Source organism: Mytilus trossulus, chromosome 12 (assembly GCF_036588685.1).
Source record: "Mytilus trossulus isolate FHL-02 chromosome 12, PNRI_Mtr1.1.1.hap1, whole genome shotgun sequence".
Classification (NCBI taxonomy): Eukaryota; Metazoa; Mollusca; class Bivalvia; order Mytilida; family Mytilidae; genus Mytilus; species Mytilus trossulus.
This window is the reverse complement of record NC_086384.1, coordinates 39,313,028-39,328,832: the sequence shown is the minus strand read 5'-3', so window position 1 is coordinate 39,328,832 and position 15,805 is coordinate 39,313,028. Positions and strand designations below refer to the sequence as shown.

Genomic DNA, 15,805 nt, shown 5'->3' with positions numbered 1-15,805 from the left:
TAATTTGCATCACCAATTGAATTCTAATGAAACAGGAAATTAGATCTGTATGGGTCCATTTAATTGATACTTAAATCGTAATTGAATGTTTACTTCGACAAATTGCTTGTCAAATTGATGACTTTTGTAGACAGGTGTATAATGAAATTATTACAAATTGGATCTAATTCAATAATTATATCCAAAATTATCATGTTTGACTTTGTAAAAAAAGATATAAAGTACAAATTTGTGAAAAATATAATAAGGACAGTCGTAGTCGTTTTGCGATTGACCGAATATTTGTCGTTCGTAATTATAATGACATATCATTATGCTATATTTACGTGCAAGATACACACGTTGTACATGTACGCCATTCAGTCAATTTCTGATTACCGTATCACCATGGTGATACGGTCTGATTAGTCAGAGGCTAAACGTCAGGTTCGGGTAAATCTGTTTACGGTATTTCTGTAATTTCATTGGTTATAAATACTATCTAATGGCTGCTTCGTGGCTGTTTCCGGAATGATTCTGGGGGAAATGAAGGTCATTTTAACGTCTGATTGGCTATTAATGAGTGGCATGCATTATATGTTCCACGCGTCCGTAAGTGGGGTCGGATTGAAATCATGATACTAGATTATAGGTTCATATTATGATAAAGTGTTCATTTGCTATAGTGATTAGTTATGATGATAACTCACGACAAACTGTCAATTTGGTGTAGATTATATAATCATGTGACAATGTGATGATTTAATCTTGAAATTATGTTGCTATTTTGTAAGAAACTGTACATTTATGTATTATTGCTATTCTCTAAAAATAGAACAGTAATGTGTATAATTTACATTTTACACTGCGTATTAAAACGGTTAAATGATTGAGATACTTTTGTATAAGATTTCTTCGTATAAAGCTTAAATTTTAAATAGTAAATACACAAAACGTATGCTCTATGTATAAAAGTAATAACCATTTATTTTTCATTGCTTTGACATATTGATTAGAAAATATTAATATCACGGAATTTACCGAAGATGTAATTTCGTTTCCAGCACTTTCATCGCTTCATTGATTTCTGGTGTAAATAAACAAACCCGACGATACTGATTAGAAGAATACAAAAATTACAAGGTGAGCAATATGTGCAAAGAAGCCTACACCAAGCATCACGGTATTGTTATTGGCAAGGGTTTCAGTGCACTATAGGATACTATAGTGTCAGCTGTTGCAAATTATATAATTAAGCGTTTCACATTAATGCACAGCCTATATAATTTTGACAATGTCAATGACCCCCAAGGCAATCATTTATACGATCCTTCGAACCCAAAAAACTTGCAACACAGCTAACTCCCAAAAAGATGTTTGCATGTGGGGTAGACAGTTTGATGATCTTTAATGTACTCGTACATGATGATTTATTCTTTGGAGTTGTCATGAGGCTGATTTAGAAGGAGGCCAGGGGGCATGCAATCCTTTTCTGGGAAATTTGGTGGGCCTGCACTTAGGAAAATTTCTGGATCCACCACTGGTTGATGGACCATAATAGTCCCAGTATGGGCACTGGTGATCAGCAGTCATTATAAAAAAGAAGATGTGGTGCATGTATGTCTATGATTGCCAATGAGACAACTGTCTACAAGAGACCAAAATGACAGACATTAACAACTATAGGTCACCGTACGGCCTTCAACAATCATCAAAGCCTATACAACATAGTCAGCTACAAAAGGCCCCGATATGACATATAAAACAATTCAAACTAGAAAACCAACCGCCCTTATTTATATTAAAAAAATGAACGAAAAACAAATATGTAACACATTAACAAATGACTATCACTGAATTATAGTCTCCTGACTTTGGACAGACACATACATAAATAATGTGGCGGGGTAAAACATGTTAGCGGGATTCCGATCCTCCCCCTAATCTTGGACAGTGGTACATGTATAACAGTACATCATAAGAAAGAAATATAAAAATCAGTCAAAAAAGGCTTAACTCATCAGATTGCCCATAAATATATCAAAAGCACTGAAAATTTCATTTGATATGTCTGATTTCAATTTATTCACATCATCAGATCTTACACTTAGTATATTTTTTCATGATGAACATTACTATTTGGTTGATTATGTAGGGAATCACTGAAACATGACTGGAGAAGTTGCCACCTCCCCCACCCCTACTTACATGTATTGTCCCAGCTGACCTGAGAATTTGTCCCTCTATAACCATTAAAGTCATACAACAATTACTTATCCATTGTGGCATCATATATTTTGTATTAAAACATCAAATTTTTACATGGAATATTTGTAATGTACATGTACAGTTTGTAATGGCGGACATATACATATACATAAATTTGTATTGTAGCAATAAGGTGTATTCAAAGCAAAATAATTAAAAATAAATCAACTCAATGGATAGAACCATACTGGTAAGTCAAATTTTTTTTTCACACAGCATCTGCATAGAGTGATGAGATGTAAATCAAGAGATCAATCACTGGTTTTAGAAGTCAAGAATTTTTATATTTTACTTATTTGGGTAGATACATGTAACACAACATTTATCTTGTCATAATACCTGTACGCTCAGTGTTCTTCATGAAAACTATCCCACTGATTTTAAATCATTATAGGAAAGCACAGTGTATAAGCAAACATTTCAGAAGGCAAAGAGTCTATTATAGGCTGACTTCAATAGTCTGTAAATTATCTGAAAAAGCTTAGTTCTTGTCAACTTTCTTATTATTTCAAACATTTTAATAAATCTAGGTCTCCCAAATTTGGTGTATTTCTATTAGATTTTTTCAAAGTCATTTTCATTTATTTTTCAACCTAGCCCAGAAATATGTTTAATATAGCTTATTTAGAGAAAGGCCACCTGGCTCACCTCTAACAAAGGCTATATTTATTGTCAATGCAAACATTTTACCTGTTCAACACCAAATGCTGTCAAGCTTAGGGCCCCTGGCCATGGCTCTTTTTTTCATAATTCATCTTACATGTACAACTCTATTGAATTTGTTTACTTATTTATTCTATGGTCTATCTATGCATATCTATCTATATACCACATTTTCATAGTCCAACAAAAATGTTTAAAATGTATACATTTTACTTTTTTCTAGCTTCTCATGTGATAGCCGTACCTTTTTGGTCACTATTTATGTGTTGCGTTTAAATATGAATTGTAACACTTTACAGTGACTGAACAGGTAAAACAAATACTTCTCAAGAAACAGAAAAGAGAAGACTACTTTGAACAGCACCAGACTACATGTATGTATGAATAAAAACTCAGATCAGAATAGCATGAAGGATATTATATGTCCTTGTGAATAAGCAAGGAAAGCTTTTAATAATAGTGCCTATCTTTAATTTACTAGATTTTTTATTCATTATCTGTGCAAATTTCAGCATAATTTGTCATAAATTAAATGTTTATCTAACTTTGCTCAAACTTTAGTGGTGGATCCAGAAATTTTCATAATCGGAACACACTGACTGCCTAAGAAGGGGCCAACTTCAGTCATGCTTCAGTGATGCCCTATAAAAACAACAAAAAATTTCCTACAAAAGGGGTGGCCCAGGCCCCTAGAAGAACCCTCTTACTCAACCTCTGACTTTAATTTAATATGACAAGTCTGTTTCATTCACCAAAATACTGGTGCGTTTCTGTGATAAATATCATGCACAATTTTATAAATGAGAGGGGAAAGAAGATCCACATGTGGTGTACCTGCACATGACAACTGCCCAATTTTTTTTAATCACAACTAATCATGCTGATACTGGCATTACCACAGAGTACCAGTACACATCAAATTAAAAATCACAAATAACTGATACATATTATCAGATATTACAGAATTAAATATGTTTTAAATTTATTAAAAACAAATGTGTTCTCAATCTTGTAGATAGATATAACTGGATCTCATATACATGTAAGTACCAAAGTCAACTGTCTATCATGTCTATCCAAGTCACAATTTATAAAAGTAATCTATTAAAGGTTATAGTTTGGTCTTCAACGCAAAGCTTGGTTCACACCAACAGCAATTTTATATAGTCCATATCAATCATGACAATGGCGTTTGGGGTTAAACATGTTTTCATAGGTAAATAATATTGCCATGGAACTTTTTTCATGAGAGTGTTATAGTCTATAGAGTATTACTTCCTGTTTGGTGGAATAGTGAATTAGAAGTCAATATGTTCTTGTTCAAACTTTTGTCGCTTTGAAGGTGTCATGATTGTCATCCTCAGCTTAAGCAATCATGTGTTACTGTAATTTGAATTTCATAATGACTGAGCGACTTTTTTCGAAGCACTGGTCAACTCCACCATAGCGAATCACAAGACTTTGACAATCAGTAAATTATGGCGAAAAATATGTTCTTAAGTAAAGAATTGTCGCATAAAAATTAAATAATAGAGTACACAGGAAATGGTGAAGTTCACATAGTCTAGTATGATTAATTATTTAAAAAAAAAACAAGCAAAAAGGGGGGGGGGGTGGGGCGTACGCCCTCTACGCCCCCCCCCTCTGGATCCGCCACTACCTTCTGTTGTTGTCCATTTTGTCAAGTAGTAATCCTCAAAAGTATGTTTACGTTATATGCTATTTTATCAAGTTGATTATAGACACAGAATACATTTTATTATAATATCATTCCCCATTTCCATTCTCAATTTTATTAAGTCTCCTTCCATTATAACACAGGTCCACCAATCATACAACAAAAATGACATATTAGTAGAAAAAAGCGCTATGTTTTCATATTTCTTGAAGTGCAATATTCCAATAAAAATAAACTACTCACAAACCACTGATCTCAATATAATCAGCTAAAATACGGCAAGCTTTTTAGAAAAGCTATTACTTGTAATCTTAATGTGTTGATACTTTTCCGACGTAGTCGGTATAGTTTCGGTTTGTGCCCTTTGAACTTAAAGACGCTTAACCTTGGCAACAGTATACGCATGCTCGAAAATCCTTCTTGTGATTGGACAAAATGCTGTTACGGTGGGTAATTTGGCTGTGTTTGAAAAAAACGTCTCTAAAATTATATCGTGATGAAAAGCAAGTGAAAAACTATAAATAATTGAACTAGATGTTACAAACTTGAAGATTTATATTTTTATTAAAATAATTGTTTCTCCAATAGCTTTTTGCAGCCATGACAGCTGTTTATTCGGGACAATTATATAATTTTTAATGTAAACTTTTTTGTACGAACGTACAAGACTTTAAGAACGCACCTACGCATGTGAGATTTCCGCGGGGTTTTGGTGAATGGAAACAGAAAGATACTACTTATACTACCAATAATTTCTAGCTTTGCTAACCATGAATTAAGTTTAATGTAAACAGTCGGTAGTAAATGTATATTTGTTTCTTGTAATTTGCACAGGATTTATTGACAAATACATTTTTTATGTGTCATCACAATCTATAATACCAAGGATTTGTATAGTAAGATAAACTTTCAGAAGATATTCACCAGAATATGCTTAAAGGTATTGAAATGAGTACTTAATATATGTTATAGATAATTTGAATTAAAATTCAAAATATGTTAATTTTCAATATGGACTAAAATAATTAAAATGGGTTTCCATTGCGATAGTATATATCTGCATGACAAATAGACATGCACTCAATATTAATATTTAATATTTTGTCTATTGAGACATGGTTCTAAATTGTTCCTCATAATTTCCTAGCGGTTTCACTATAACGTGCTGTATGAATATCTATGAAACAGTGAAACCGGTAGGAACTAAAAATAAATAGTATTAAAAAAGACTTGCTCAGCAGTTTACAAAAAAAAAAAAAACACAATGGCACGATACTTTAACCATTATTTTATCGGCACGAAATGAAAGAATTACGAAGTAATTTGTACAATGCATGAAATTAACGTCAAATTAATGTTACCAAAACTAACACCAACACCGTATACGCAACGTCATGTCTGAACTGATTGGACAGACAGATATTTTTAATATCCAGATGAAAATATTTCATGTATTTTCATCTTTCTTTTGATACCTAACCAAAATATTTTAAACAGTGTTAAATTTACACCTACGCGGAGGAATATTTTTGTATCAGATGTGCACTACTTTCAAGAATGTTCTTATTGGTCGGGCCTGCTTTGGTGGTGTCACATTTTAGAAAGTCTATCCGAATTATTTTGGCAAAAGATCGAATTTCGCTCAAGCCGGTCCTAATGACGGTCTTAAACTTGCACTGAGGTACGTTTGTGGCCTCTGTGTGGAAGGCCTCAATGTGGCGTTGAGATGAAGAACAACAACGAGAGTTATGTGTTCCTGTGCATGTACTTATTTTGTGTTATGTCTATCGATACCCAATATCCTATGTTTTAATTCTAAAGGGAAACTATAGGTTTAATTTGTCATACAATGACAATTACTCTGTAAAGAATTCGTCTGACAGTTTTGATGTAAATGAACTGTTGGTCAATCTTAAAATTTGGAACATTTCTGCCCAGTGTTAGATTTTCTTTATTGCGATTTTTAAGATATAATGATGTAGATAAAACGTGCATTTTTCATTTCGGGGTCTTTTATAGCTGACTATGCGGTATGGGCCTTGTATATTGTTGAGGCCGTACGGTGACTTATAGTTGTTTATTTCTGTATCATTTGATCTCTTGTGGAGAGTTGTCGCATTGGCACATTTTTTGTTGTTGATATTTTGCCCTTATAACCATTTTAAAACATTTCGGCCATTTTGGTTTGCAGACGCAGTCTTGGCAAACATATGATTTTGCAAACCGCCCCCCAGTTACGATTTTGGCCAATCAAGTTAAGGTTAAATTAGCTCTTTTTTTAAACAGACTTTTAGAACATGGAAAATCATATTTATTGTAATTGAATAATTTTTTAACAAATGTATTGCATATTACCTGAGAAGTGCGTTTTATAACAAAAACTATCAAATGCAAATTTAGAAATTTGTTCTTTTGAATTCAAAATAAACTACAAACTTTACACTGTGGTTTTAAATGATAGTATTTCAATCTGAATAATTTTGGTGGATATTTTACATATTTACCTCGAATTCGTTAAATATTACATAAATCCTAAGCTACAAAATTTTGACCGTCGGATTTTTTTATAGTCTTTGGTCAGCATTACTTTTATATCAATACCGGCGTCTTTATAGTACAAATCGTAAGCTGTCAAAATAGCATAGCGAGGTGATAATGCAAATATATAGTAGACAAGTATGAAAGAAAAGTATGAACTGCTCAGTAAGGTTGCTCTATGTTATAGGTACCAGTCTTGTATTACAACACCAGCTGTATAGTAAAATAATTACAAATCAGTATAAAAAGGTATCACAAATAGCTCCATGTTAATTCATAACGTCTTCCATAGTATTAAAGAATACATTCATGTCAAAGTATGATGACATAAAAGTATAAACAGGTGTACTCAATGTAACATCAAAAAGACTTTATATTTCTATACTGTAACTATTAAATTTGTAGACCAAATGGGTGGTTTAGCCGGCCGGTTTGTCTCCGAACCGACGATCGTTGTAATATACATTTTACTATATATATATACAACTCGTCTAAACATCAACCCAACAATGTTAGATCTGTAAATTTGCTTTCGCACATTTTTGGTTCTTCCCTCGCCGGAATTCGAACCCATGCTATATGACGGTTCTTGTTTAGGCGGTGGCATGGTAATAGTAATTGCCTGGCCTATAAGGGATTATAATTATAGCCTTTTTAGAATGTTCATCACTTTCCAACACTGCAAAATATTCTACATTCACAGTTAACTGAAGTACTTTACTTTTACTATTCAGAAATTAATTTGAATTTGTATCATATACCCGTTTACTTTTTTTTTGCTATTTTTAAAAACCTAAGGCCACTAGTGCGTTTAGGTCTTTTATCATGCAGTGAATACACAATTCTAAAAAAATATAAAAAAAAACATTTGTAATCTGTTTGTAAAATTATTTCATATTTTTCTACACCTGATTCATCACTTAGTCTGGGAACGTGTGTTCAGTTCAGGGGCGGACCCATCCATTTTAAAAGGTGGGGGTCCAACAACATATCCCTATTCAAATGCATTGATCGTCCACAAAAGGGGGTTCCACCCCGCCCCCTCCCCCCGGATCCGCCAATGCAGTTGATAATGTATTTTTTGTCCAATATCACTGTTTAGATACATTGACTTAGGTACACAAAAAAGCAACATAAATTCTGGAATGCAAATACTACCGTACGTGCCACCTTTATATGCTATCGAATATATCTTACTGATTTTGCGTCCAACGCCACAGAGAGACTTATTTTTTTTCTCTACACGATGCAGCGTCAAATAAAGTTCCCATTCCGTGAACGGAATATTTACATCCGGTTCCCGAAGAACTTTTACCCGGCGGACGCTCAAATTTTTATGGGTCTAATATATACTGCTGTCGATCGCCAGAAGACATAAACTAATGTGAGTACTGACCATATTTATAATTGTATACTGTGAACGGGCACAGACACCCTTAGAATGGGGTCTGTTTGCAATATGATTGATTACTATACTATACATGATATATGTAATATACTAAACATTTTTATAATTTAATTTTTTATTACTTAATTAATTAATTTAAACATTAAAAAATATCCAGCATGATATGCATTTATAGCACTAAAGTACAAGCATCCATTATATTGTGCTTCATTATTTCCAGAATTATCGGGAAAATAATCGATCATACACTGATACTTGCACGCGTTTTAATTAAAACGTTGAAATCGACATCGTATTCCATTAAAATTACAACCCTTCTTAAATACACAAACCGGCAAAATAAGGAGACTGTGATCTCAATTAAAATACATATTGGGTATTTCAACGTGATTTAAAAGCTACACCCTTCCCCCAAATGAAGACTCCAATTTAAAATTTAAAGTTTAAAATAATTACATATAATATGATATTGGAAAACCCTCGAGCGCCCCATCAGTGAATCAACATAGTTATGCAAACATGTTCATGTACAAAGAAATTACAAAGACCGGTTGATCAAATCAATTTCACACAAGTAAGTTTATTACTTTTAGATATATATTTAGTATGCAACTGTATTTAAAGTTCATCAGATTTAAATTTTAACAATGCAATTTAATGTTTACCATTTTGTTATAAATAATATATTTATATACATTTAACACAAAAAATGTGACCCACATTTTTAATCTACATCGAACTGCACTATTGTCGATTTGAGGTGATCTGCAGGGTTATTTTGATATAATTTCATAAATATAGCGTCTGCCATTATGCATAATACCTTGTTTAGCTGATAGTTCTGAAAATATGCATTAACATAATGTTTATTGTTCTATTATGGTATTGTTAAATTTCTATGTGTGGATATTTCTGTAGTATCTGCATTCATAATGCATTGTACATTATTTATATTATGTGTATTCCACATGCAGGCACAAGCTGATATGGAATTAAGATGAAAAATCTATAAATACATTATAGAAAGTAATCTCTTTGTTTGCATGCGCATTAGGTTATATAGATATATTTCATGTACATTCATAATAGATCATTATAATCATATCAGTACGCTAAACATGAAACGTATATGTTTAACATATAAATATTTCGTCGTGATTTATACAAAAGCATGTACATACACAAATGGTGTAGCCTGGGGTTGATGCACTATTTCCATGTGTTATCATTTGAAGGAACATGCATGGAATTAATGATATTTTCTTTAATATGCGAAAAAGGCAAATGGGAAATAATATATTTTTTAAAAGTCACTAACAGACGAAAAAAATCATATAGATTACATTAAACAATTAAGTGTGACTGTCTATGACAAATCTCGAATCGATTTATTTATTTATGGAATAATATTTTATAATCAATTATTTTTTTGAAGATTGCATCTTTATCTAAGCTATATATAATAGCTAGCATTCTAACTTACGATATTAATAAAAAAAAAAATGTCAGTTTATTGAGGTAAAACACGGAAACCCAACAGTACAACCACAATCATGTGGTCAACCTAGTACGATATTCGACTACTAAATATATAGACAAACAATAATGTCTTAAATGTCAGATACTGAGTCTTCACTAGTACGATAAGTAAGTAAGTAAGTAATTTTTATTGGTTTAAAATCCAAAATTACAGGAATGATACCAAGACAATACAAATTTGTTATACACAAACATACAAACATATATATATCATACCAAATTTATAACCATTATATGCAGAGGTGGTACCACAAAGTTATTTAGTGCTTAATAGAGCATTTTCTAGAAATATTCGATATTCGACTACTAAATATATAGACAAACAATAATGTCTTAAATGTCAGATACTGAGTCTTCACTTGAAAGCATCTGTGATGTTTTGGTTTTAGTTTTGTTTGTGTTTTTTTGGAAAAGGGAAAAGGGGGGAGGGGGTAAAAGTAATGTAACTTTTAGGAATTCTATGCTTTGTTGAAACACTCACAATGACTAATATTTGGAATTTAAAAAAAAAAAATTTAGCCAAAAAAATGTTTCCATTATTAAAGGGCATACGATACAGTTACAGGGGAGGTAATGGCGTTGCTCAAACTATAACTTATCCGGAAAAGATTCAGTTTTCGGCTGATTTTTATCATTCAAACAAACTTATTTAATTTGAAAAAGAGTTCATGGATCCTTCTTTTTTAAAATGCCATTTGGTTTGATTACGCGAGAAGAGTATGTGTGTCAATTTTCATGAAAACGTAAATAGTGCAATTTTTTTAAATAGCAAAAAAAATTGTTTTTTCTACATTCATGAACATTTGATAAATACGAGTTATTTCTGAATAAGAAATGTATACATTTTTTTACATCCTTATAACCTACAGAACTTACAACTTATTTAACAAAATACTATTTGTGTTTATCTTTTAAAACCAAAAAGTTATGTCTTTCTTTTGAAATGGAAAACACGGCCACAAATCCGAATTTTGAGCAAATATACAAAATTTCGACCTCATTTTACTCAAAAAGTAGCACATGAAAGTATATTTTTTACTATATATTTGATTTAATCAGGTAAAAAAGTCTATATGGGGATTTTTTTTTTATCAAAAGGTAAATACGGGATCAAAACTGTATCGTATTCACTTAAGATATTTATACTAGCGAACCCTACTCTCTTAATTTTCAAGTGCCATTTTAATACCGCCGCCTTATTTTGAGGAACGTCGTGAAACGCCAAATAGTACCAATATCATATACCCCTCTTGCACGGTCGGTAATTTAAAACTTGTTTAATTATAGATTATTACATGGCATTTTTCATATGGCCCTGGTATCAGCCCTAGACTCCCATATCAAGCCGGAGGGCTTTAGCCCGAGGGCTTGATATGAGTCGTGGGCTGATACCAGAGACCATATGAAAAATGACATGTAATAATCTATTTATCACATATTTCTTAGCAAGAGAAAACAAATAGCTTACAGCAAATTATGTTTGATATTTCATCAAAAATCAAAACGATATTTAACGAAAAGACAATAAAAATGTATCACTGTGAATTAAAAAAAGTTTGTATCACAGTAGGTAAAAAACGTTTTGTGAAAAGTTTCAGAAATAATTAGAAATAAATATATTCTAAGAATTGCAAATATTAAACTACTTAAAAGTGTTACATTACAAATGTTAAAAAATGCTTAAAAAGAATCCTATATCGCTACACATTCCAGTGTGGCGTCATATATTTTATAAATTCTTTATGACTTCAAAATTTTACGGAAACTTTTGTGATTTTCACTGCTGATTTCTACTTGTTTTCTTCTACAGCCGATTCGTAACTTTCTAAATTTCTTTTCATTGCGTTCAACTTGTTTACAAATAGTCTTTGATTGACAGTTTACCGGAAGTTAAACTCGGTGGCTTGATATGGATTTCGAGGGCTGATATCGATATCGGCCCCGAGGGCTGATAACCAACCTTGACTTCCGGCTATTATTGGCCAAGCAAAAACGTACATATCAGTACAAAATATGTGATAACATGTTTATATCTCTAGTTTGTTACGTACTAAACGTTTGTTTTATTTTACAGAAGTAGTTGTTTGATATGGAATCAGAGGAATTAACCTGCAAACAGTGCGGTAAAGAGTTCAATTACAAAAATGGCCTACTACGTCATCAAAAACTAACACATGCTAAAGAGAGAAAGTATGAATGCGAAATATGTAATCGTAGATTCGGATACAAAAATATTCTGTTGGAGCATCAAAATATTCATTTTGGTATTAAACCATATAAATGTAGTCTGTGCGATAAACGATTTGCTGCACGCTCTAATCTCGTGCAGCACAGAACTGTACATAAGCGGCCTCTATCTTGTACCGTATGTCCACAACGTTTCCAAAGCGAGGATGCATTACAAAGACACATAAAGGGGCATCAAGGAACTGTACTATCTTGCAACTTATGTTCATTTTCAACTCCTAATCAAATTACGTTAAATGACCATATTCACACAAGTCACGCGACCGAATTGAATAAACAAAAGGCATATGTTAGTACTCCTGGTAATTATGACCGAAAACAACTGCGTCGTAGGTCAAGTTCAAGGCAACATGCATTTGACCCAGATTCATTACCAACTTTCAAACAAGATTTTCAGCATCCAGTAGCAGACGATGTAATCACTCATAACGCTTCCTTTTCTGCAGTTAGCCAAAGCAATGCTGAGAATGTAATCATTAAAGCAGAGCCGATGTCGCCAAAGATTGACATGTACTTACAGAATGCAGAGAGCACCAGTGCTATTGAAAGCGTTCAAAAAGATAACCCAGTTTTGAATTTTTCCGATATTCATTCTGTTAGTGATGATAGGGTGTCCACTCCACGTTCGTATTCATCAAGAGAAGGGGGAATTGCTGATTCAACAAGTGGCTTGGCGGAAGTCTTGGCAAGGATTCACACGTGTATTCGATCATCTGAGGAACTGAACGCACGAACCATTCCGCGTCTTTCAATCAATGTCGACCCACCGAGACATACACGTGATTTCAGTTCACAGTTCACGTCCGAGAGGTCAGATATTCCTTCTGTACGGGAAATAATGTCATATCTAGAGGCACAGGGGAAAATATTTCGTTGTCACCATTGTTGCATTATGTTTGAAGATCGTGGATTGTACATTCTCCACACTTCGCTTCACGGCCAGTCGAATCCGTGGCAGTGTAATGTGTGTAACAAAATATGCCTGAATAAAAACGATTTTCATTTGCATCTAGCCAACCAGCAACATGAATGACTTCGTAAACTTTTTCGATTGTACAACAATGTATACAGTTATGTAGACTAGAACGCTGATCTGTTAGAATTTCAAATAAAATCAACAGTACAAAATGGTTGTTTCTTGAATAAAAGGGTTATATTTAAGAATGTAATACATGTAATACTTATTTTTTTAATTTTATTAATTTTATTTGCGTAAAAAAAGTTTACCGCGGCACATTATGTATGTAGTGCTTTTTCTGTGCATTAAGTTTACGTGAACACGGCTCTTTTAACACAAGTTGTTTCCCTTTGGGAATGGTGGATTGATTCTTAACCGTAAATAGGCTTCTGTCCATTCCAAGCTTGATACAAAAATAAAAGTGTTACATAGTCGTCCGTTTGTCCGTCCGTATGACCCAAAATTGGATTCCCGTTTTCTTACTTTAGTTATCCTCAACCAAATGTTATGAAACTTAATATACAAAATGCTTATTACCACAAGACACATAATGAGTTTGAAGTTTGATGACGTAACTTCTTTTCCCGTCCTAAGTTAAAATCAACATTAGGATAAATGTAATATACAGCACTAGGGTTTGAGTTATAGACATCGTTAGGATTAGGGTTATAGACAGCGTTACGGTTAGGATTATAGACATCGTTAGGGTAAGTGTTTTATACAGCACTACGGTTAGGATTATATACAGCACTAGGGTTAGGGTTATATACATTATTAGGGTAAGGGTTATAGACAGCGTTACGGTTAGGATTATAGACATCGTTAGGGTAAGTGTTTTATACTGCATTACGGTTAGGATTATATACAGCACTAGGGTTAGGGTTGTATACATCATTAGGGTTAGGGTAATAGACAGCGTTACGGTTAGGATTATAGACATCGTTAGGGTAAGTGTTTTATACAGCATTACGGTTAGGATTATTTACAGCACTAGGGTTAGGGTTATATACATCATTAGGGTTAGGGTTATATACATCATTAGGGTTAGGATTATAGACATCGTTAGGGTAAGTGTTTTATACAGCATTACGGTTAGGATTATATACAGCACTAGGGTTAGGGTTATATACATCATTAGGGTTAGGCTTATATACATCATTAGGGTTAGGGTTATAGACAGCATCAGGGTTAGGGTTATAGACAGAATTATGGTTAGGGTTATAGACAGCATTATGGTTAGGGATTAGGTAATAGACGGCCATCGGGTTAGGGTTATGAACATCTTTAGGGTTAAGGTTATAAACATTGTAACGGTTAGGGTTTAATACAGCATTACTGTTAGGATTATAGACACCACTAGGGTTAGGGTTATATACAGCATTAAGGTTAAGGTTACAGCATTACGGTTAGAATAAATAAAGACATAATTAGGGTTAGGGTTATAGACAGCTACAGGATTAGGATTATAGACGGCGTTAGGGTTAGGATTAAAGACAGCATTATGGTTAGTGTAATATACATCATCGGGGCGAGGGTTATAGCCAGCGTTAGGGTTAGGGTTATAGACAGCGTCAGGGTTATAGGCAGAGTCAGGATTAGGATTATAAACAGCATTAGGGTAAGTCTTATAAACAGCATTAGGGCTAGGGTTTGACACATCATCGGGGTTAGGGTTATAAACATAAATAAGGTTAGGGTTATAGACATCATTAGGTTTAGGGTTAAAGACAGCGTCAGGATAAGTATTATAGACATCGTACTGGTTAGTGCTATAGACAGCATAAGGGTAAGGATTATAGACAGCGTCAGGATTAGGATTATAGACAGCATAAGGGTAAGGGTTGAAGACAGCATTAAAGTTAGGATTATAGACAGCATTAGGGTAAGGGTTGAAGACAGCATTAAGGTTAGGGTTATAGACAGCATTAGGGTTAGGATTATAGACAGGGTCAGGATTATAGACAGGGTCAGGGTTAGTTTTATAGACAGCATAAGGGTTAATGTTAAAGACATCATTAGGGTTAGGGTTAAAGACAGATATAGACCGCATTATGGTTAGGGTTGAAGACAGCATTAGTGTTTGGATTATAGACAGCGTCAGGGTTAGGATTATAGACAGCATTAGGATTAGGGTTGAAGACAGCATTAAGGTTAGTGTTATAGTCAGTATTATGGTTAAGGTTAAAGACATCATTAGGATAAGGGCTAAATACAGCATTAGGGTTAGAGTAATAGACAGCATTAGGGTAAGGGTTATAGACACCATTAGGATAAGCATTATAGACAACATTAGGGTAAGCATTATAGACAGCGTCAGTGCAAGGATTATAGACAGCATTAGGGTTATTGACAGCATTAGGGTTAGTGTTATAGACAGCATTAGGATTATAGTTATAGACAGCATTAGGGTTAGCATTATAGACAGCATTAGAGTTAGGGTTATAGACAGCATTAGGGCTAATGTTAAAGACAGCATTAGCATTAGACAGCATTAGGGCTAAGGTTAAAGACAGCATTAGGGTAAGGG

The 15,805-nt window shown here is 33.4% G+C and overlaps 2 protein-coding genes across 3 annotated transcripts; one reads left to right on the top strand and one right to left on the bottom strand.

Moving 5' to 3' along the window:
- Positions 1 to 8,402: 8,402 nt before the first annotated feature.
- LOC134692042 (zinc finger protein 271-like) lies at positions 8,403 to 13,448 on the top strand. Of its 2 annotated transcripts, none has more exons than XM_063552399.1 (2): positions 8,403 to 8,510; positions 12,148 to 13,448. In XM_063552399.1, the coding sequence occupies exon 2, from the start codon at positions 12,163 to 12,165 to the stop codon at positions 13,351 to 13,353; it is 1,191 nt and encodes a 396-aa protein (XP_063408469.1). In that variant the 5' UTR covers positions 8,403 to 8,510; positions 12,148 to 12,162; the 3' UTR covers positions 13,354 to 13,448. The 2 variants fall into 2 exon arrangements, with proteins under 2 accessions (XP_063408469.1, XP_063408468.1); XM_063552398.1 differs by lacking the exon at positions 8,403 to 8,510 and adding an exon at positions 9,013 to 9,108.
- A 1,151-nt stretch (positions 13,449 to 14,599) lies between these two features.
- LOC134692440 (circumsporozoite protein-like) lies at positions 14,600 to 15,328 on the bottom strand. Its single transcript, XM_063552892.1, has one exon. It carries the CDS (start codon positions 15,326 to 15,328, stop codon positions 14,600 to 14,602), a length of 729 nt encoding a protein of 242 aa, XP_063408962.1.
- Between the last annotated feature and the right edge of the window lie 477 nt (positions 15,329 to 15,805).

Excerpts from the sequence above, each read along its gene's own strand:
- LOC134692042 (XM_063552399.1), top strand. The coding sequence starts at position 12,163 with ATGGAATCAGAGGAATTAACCTGCAAACAGTGCGGTAAAGAGTTCAAT.
- LOC134692440 (XM_063552892.1), bottom strand. The coding sequence starts at position 15,328 with ATGCGGTCTATATCTGTCTTTAACCCTAACCCTAATGATGTCTTTAAC.